This window comes from Olea europaea, chromosome 10 (genome assembly GCF_002742605.1).
Source record: "Olea europaea var. sylvestris chromosome 10, O_europaea_v1, whole genome shotgun sequence".
In the NCBI taxonomy this organism is placed as follows: domain Eukaryota; kingdom Viridiplantae; phylum Streptophyta; class Magnoliopsida; order Lamiales; family Oleaceae; genus Olea; species Olea europaea.
Window position 1 is genome coordinate 3,336,256 of NC_036246.1, and position 6,933 is coordinate 3,343,188.

The following is a 6,933-nucleotide window of genomic DNA, read 5'->3' on the forward strand; positions in this document are numbered from 1 at the left end:
CAATTAGTTTTAGGTAGAATGAAATTCACAATTTATATCAATTTTATTCATAATTTATTAAAAACACGATTTTCAACAAAACCAGACACATGCGGAGTTTTCAATCTTATTAGGAGTAAGCGGTAAATTGATAAACTTTTACTGTTTACCTCATTTGAGAAAGATTATGCCACATTCAACATATAATCGAGATTCAACATATAATCGAGATAAAATGTTTTCATTATAAGACTCTTGTAAATCATTGCTAATTTGTCATTGATAATACAAAGTCTATAAGAATAAAGCACTGAAAAAGTAGATGAATCTACAAACTAGTTTCATTTGTCTTGGCGCTAAAGAATGAACTCAATTCCGCTAAAAGTAGACTAATGACGCGTATAGTTGAGATAGAATGCTACATTGTTAGACTCGTACGTATTATTGTTAATTTGTCTCGTATATATTACTGTTAATTTGTCGTTGGTAGTTTAAAATCTATCATGAGAGCGCACTATAGAAGTGGATGGATATACAAACTTTATGTGTATGTTCGACAGTGTCTCAAAGTCATATATTTCTATAATACATAAAAATGTAGCACGTTTGAGAAGTACTTATAGATGATTAAAATTTATAAATAGTTAGAAAATTCATGATGAATAAGCGAGTCGTACTTATAGGTTTCTCAAATTTTATGAAGAAAAAGTGATCAAATTTTTATATACAATTGAGCAATGTTCTAAAATGCGCGTGACAATGCGATCAACACATTTCGTTGATTACATATGCATGCTTAAATGCATTTGTGCTAAAAAAAAAAAGTGTCAAAATTAGCCTAACAAAGCTCAACCCATTTTTATAATTAAAAATAAAAAAATAAATCGAGTCTAACAAACATTAAATTACTGAAATTATATTTCAATAACTTATACAAAATAGTCTACATTGTTAGACTCTTACAACTCTTTAATTTGCATTGATAGTTCAAGACCTATCAGAAATACTAGAGAATGGGACAAATCTACAAAATAGTTTTTTATCTGTCCTTATTAGCCAAAGAAATGGACAACTAAGCATCAGGCAGAGCAAGGAAACACGTAGGGACCTTGGCCTCCTTACAATCAAAGCAATTTAACTTTAAATGCATCTCCTACTTACCATCAAAATAACTTTCTTCACTTGTAACTTAACTAAGAAGAAATTAACTTCAATACATTCAAAATTAAAAATTTACTTACAAGTTACTTTTGAGCTCAATCAAACGATGTAGACCCCTCCAAGCCATTTTTCGCTAAAATTGAGGGTTAATTTGATAGGACTTTTGTTACTTTTAAACATGTTTAGATTATTTTTAGAAGCTCTTTGTTTAGTTATAAGAGTTTTTAGATAAAGTTAATCTAAAATTAATTCTTTAAAGAGCTTTCTGCTAGAAGTAGAAGAAGAAAAAGCAAAGATCCTGCTAAATGGGACCTAAGTTTAAACTGTAACAGGTAGATGAAGGCCCCGTTTGACTTTCACTACGTGTAATATTATTTTATGAAAGTTTGTGTGATTAAGAGAGAGAGAAACAGATTATAATATGAAATTTTGGGCATTTGAACACTCACGACGTCTTCTGATAAATCAAGTTGGATCAAAAGTTTTTGTGCACTTTTAAATAAGGCCAAGTCAAAAGATTGATTCCAGCACCCAAGTCAGGTCTACAAAATGACTTTTTCTTGCAAGACAATTTTTACATTAAAAAAAGAACATACAAACAAACGCTGACACATATATAATTACATATATTTATATAAAGATATATTCAACTATAAGGAAAAGACTTGGAACTGAGATGTATAAGGTAGGTGACTAAATAACCACCTTCCTCTGCATTTTTATATATAGGTTTGAGGAACATCAATCATGACCCCTTCCAACTGAACAGACTCGATGACTCTCGACAACCCTTTGATGTAGTATAGTCAAGGACCTTATATAGTCGAGTTGAGTAGTACTAAGTACAAAACGTGCGATCCTATATAGCTTGATATGAAGAGAGAAGATTCAATTTGAATAAGAGCAAGTGATTTCCGGAAAAATTAATGAACATAAAGCAAAAGCAGAAAGCATTACTTCTGTTCCACGATGTCTCAAAATAAAAAAATGCAACAGTTCACTCAATCTCTGCTGGAATTGGTACTAGACAAAACATGGAAACTGGAATATCTGCAAACTGAAGATAAAATTCAAAAGATGTATCCTAAAATCTGAATTGAATCTTGATCGACTGAATCAGTTTATAAATGCATCACTTCATGGTAAATGTGGATCAAGTTGGTGTCTCAATCATCGATCATTGGCTCCTGCCTAGTCTCGTACCACCATTGGTCAACCCCAACACCTTCCTTTTCGCCTTCAGCAATACTGATAGGTACGTTAAGATCAAAATCGCCGTCCATTGCCACAGGTTTATTGGTTTTGTTTTCGGTTAATCCACCGTAATGAACCCTCTTGTGACCACCCAAAGCCTGGCCAGATGAAAAGACCCTCAAGCATATTGAACATTCAAAACTTGCAATACCATTGCATTCAATCTTGGAGTTAGCTTCAGCAACAGATAGCGAGCAAATATCCACCTCGACTGAAGAGCTACTACCAACCATTTTTAAGTCAAACTTCTCGTCAAAATCTATTAACATTTTAGGATCACTGTGAGCATTTTCAGAAAGATACTTTCCAAACTCTGAATCATGGCCACCAACTAATGCTTTGTCACAACAACTAGATTTCAACAGACCATCAGAAATTTCCGAATTAACCTTCATCTCATTTCCACTAGAGAAACCTGAATTCAAATCATCAGAACAAGGCACATGCTTATCAGAACAAGCATTTCCAGAGCCAAGAATGCGAGAATCGAACTTTCCTACTAATTTACCCATCTTCCACACCTTATTGCCATCAAATGATGGATCTTCACCACCATTGACATCAATTCCTTTATCTTTACAAACTGATTCATCTCCAAAAAATGCAGAATCAAAACCAGATGATTCTGTACCTGATTTAGACCTATCCCAATTCTTCACACCCCTAGACAACATTATCAAACACAGAGCCACCTCTTCTACTTCCCCAAAATCAACTACACTAGAAGAGGGAGAAGGATCGATCTTACATATTATCCTAGAGCGCTTTTTTCGAAGGTCACACAAATTATCCAAGTCTGATGAACTCTCAGCAGATTCATCAGGGACTCTTCTTGATTTGTTGGAGTGACTCTTCATATGACCAAACAGAGCTCTCATTGAATCAAACCCTTTCCCACATTCCTTACAGTGATTCTGATTCGATGAGCTTTTCTTGATCGAATGACATCTCATATGACCAGACAGAGCTCTCAAAGAGGGAAACACTTTGCCACAGTCTTTACAAGTTCCATTCCTTGTCGTATCTCCATGTTTGGCATCAAAATTCCTGCAAGATTTCTTTGGGTTCTCCCTTAATTCGTAGCTAGCTTTCGGATCATCATCACCCATATTGCTCCCACAATTCTTGATCTTCTCTTGATCCAAATAAGTACTGTTTGATTGATTATTGGAGTATTGAAACCTACCCTCTTGATCATCGCGCCCATCTGAAACCATTTGGTAGTCGAATTTCACTTCAGCTGCTTCTTTTTTCATTGCTGAAATCAAGGCTGAATGAACCCTCATATGACCTCCCAATGACTTACCACTCCAGCAACCCTTGCCACATATTTTGCACACATGCCTCTGTTCTTGCACTGCTTCCATTGCTAAAGCAAAAAAACCCAGACGATCAAATTAAAAAAAAAAAAAAAAAAGTCAATTTTTCTAAAAATGATTATGCTGAATCCAATATCTCATTAAGAAAAAAAAAAAAAAGCCCAAGAATCCTATGAAACAGAGGATCGCTTGAAAATCAGATCAGGAAAAACCCCCATTATGGATTAGCAAGAACAAGATCTGGTAACTGAAAAGTTTGTAAAAAGGAACCTCCCATCAAGAGTGGTCTAGTCTCCATTAAACTCTTCATTTGCCCAAAGAAAATGAAATATCTAAATGAAGAGCTAAAGGACTGTTTGGCAGTGATATATGCTCCGATAAAACAGGACACATACTGAATTCTCTCTCTCTCTCTCACACACACACACACACACACACACGGACTCTTTCTCTCCCTCTCTCTCTCTCTAAAATCTTGAATCCTGATGGTGGCTTTGGCCTTTGGGCTTATGGTAGAAGAAAGGAAGCCTTGCATGGAAGCAAAGAAATGACACGCGGACTAGTCATCACAGCTTATTTTGCTCACTGGAAATGAGAAAGTAATTCCATGATTTGTATTTTATATAGACTTTTTGTGCTTGAAAAAGAGTATATTGACGTGGGAATTTAAAGATTTGCTCGATGGGGGCGAGTGATTGGTGGTAAAATACACGCTGGGGAGAGAGAGAGGGGGAATTGTTTTGGGCGTGTTCGTTTAACACTGGAGACAGCTGCCCTAACTATTCTTGATTCTTTGCTTTGTCATCGTGTGCCGTTGCTTAGATTAGGGTCGTCAAAATGTGTTGGATATTTTCGACTTTAATAGCGTAAATGTTAATAGTACGGGTCATGTTCTCGTCAATCAAGATAAACGTTTCTAACCTCAAAATCAGATTGTGCTTGGTAAACAATATTAGATAAAACTAAAAATATCGGTTGAATATTTAAATTTATCTTTTATATTATTGAATTTTGTTTAATGTTATCTTTTCATGTACGATTAAGTCTAATATCATGTTGTAGGAGGACTCGGAATTTCAATTTCTAGTACACAATCCCTTGATCAGTTAAACTCGAGTTCTTTTTCATGATATTTGTGTAAAAACTGTTGATTGATTGTGTATATTATGATTTTAATGGCGATTAGTTGAACTAGTTTATTATTTGGGAGATGGAGTAAATAATTCTTTTTTATAGTGATGATTGAGTTCTTGAATTGTGTTACAAGATTATGTGTAAATATTTTAAATTTATCTTGTATCTTGTGGAATTTTGTTTAATATTATCTTGTTGTGTACAATTAAGTCTAATATCATATTGTAGAAGGTTCGAAATTTCAATTTGTAGTACACACTCCCTCATGAAGTTATACTCGAGTTATTTTGGCATGACTTTTGGTGTAAAGACTATTGTTTGAATGTGTATAATATGATTTTTAACTATGATTAGTTGAACTACTTTATTATTCGAGAGATTTTGAGAATAAAAAATCTTACTCATATTCTCCTGATTCCGACAAGACTATGTTATTTCCTTTACTTGTATTGGACATCTGAATCCTCAGCTTTTTTAAATGTTCCAAACTCTACTTGAGCATCCCCTAAATAGCGAAAGTTTAGTAGTCGAAAGCGCCATTAGCTGACGCTTTGACTCGAATAGCATGGAATGTGTGGGCTCCAATTTAAATCAGCAAGAATCGGAGTAAATAAATCCTTAATTTACAGTGACGATTGAGTTATTGAATGGAGTTACATGATTATGTGTAAATATTTCAACATTCAAGATATCCCTTTATCTATGAATGGCAAGACATTGAGACTTTGATTATTATTATGGTTTTTTCCATTTAGTGGAAATTCACAAAGTGCTTGAATTGAGACGGGTTATATTAAAAATGGATATGCTAGCAACTAAAACCCTTCTCCAAATTAATGATTAAAAAAGGGAACAATTTACAAATACCCTCAAAAAGTTTATTAATTTCATACTTTTAAACCTTTTTTATTTATAATATATATATGCGCGCGTGTGTTAAATTTTGTAAAAATAATATTACATAAATTTCTCGCCCCGATTTTCATCAATACCGCTAACTTCACTTGTAATATGATGTTGCACATATTGTATCGTCTACTTTCACGGCAACTATCAACATCAGCACCTCCAATATTGTTGACCCCGGCACTTGTAATATTTATTGTTCTATCATCATTACTCATGCCCACAACATGTACAAGGCCGGCCTTAGCCCGCAAACAAGGCCACTGCCTTGGGCCTCATTATTTCAAAGGGCCTCAAAAAAACCCACCAAATCCCTAAAATATTAAGGGAAAATTAGATTACCTACGCTCCAAAATTAAAGAATTTGAATAATACCCTATTAGCTTATTAAACCGTTAATCACGTAATTAATACATTCTAACCCCCCAAACCCTAAAACACCCAAATCAAAACTCCCGATTCTCAATTCCAAAAAACTCCTAAACGGCCAGACCATTACAACAGAGAGAAATTTTCAACCATGCCACGACTACGCTCATCCTTACCCATTACAGATCTCAAATTCATTTATTTTTCTGAATTAAATGGATGTATAATTTATTTTGGGTCAGTTGCTTTGCAATTGGAAGAAGGAATGAGTTCAAAATCTTAGATTATAATTTTGGAAGTCTCATGAACGAGATATGTATATGAATGCTTTTGATTGTCAATCAAAATTCAGTTTTTTATGACTTAATTTAAAATTGGATTTTTTCTGTTAGTTTTTTTTTTATTTTTTTGGGGGTTGGGGGGTGAGGGGTGGGGGTTGTGATTGTAGAAATGCTATCCATTTCAAGTTTTCTTGCCATTAGTTGTGATTGAATTTTGAATTTTTCTTCAAGAATACTTATATTAGTTGTGTTTATTAAAGTTTTGAAGTTACGATGTGTGAGGGCTTCGAAAATGATATCTACTCTATGTGACATGACAGGATGGTGCCCTCAGTGATGCAGAGTTGAATGAGTTTCATGTTCCTTTTTTGTCGTGGATCTATTAATAATAAGTAATTTGTGTAGCTTTTTTTAAGTTTCGTCATTTTTTTGACTGTTTGTCACTTTTTTTAATCTATGTAGCTTTTTTTTTTTTTAATTTGTGTCATTTTTTAAATTCATCACTTTTTTAAATTTTTGTCACTTTTTTT

The 6,933-nt window shown here is 33.8% G+C and overlaps 1 protein-coding gene across 1 annotated transcript; it reads right to left on the minus strand.

Annotated features, from left to right (window-relative positions):
* Nucleotides 1–1,819: 1,819 nt before the first annotated feature.
* LOC111400913 (zinc finger protein 283-like) lies at nt 1,820–4,448 on the minus strand. The gene has a single exon (XM_023028378.1). The coding sequence runs from the start codon at nt 3,759–3,761 to the stop codon at nt 2,307–2,309; it is 1,455 nt and encodes a 484-aa protein (XP_022884146.1). The 5' UTR covers nt 3,762–4,448; the 3' UTR covers nt 1,820–2,306.
* Nucleotides 4,449–6,933: the final 2,485 nt, after the last annotated feature.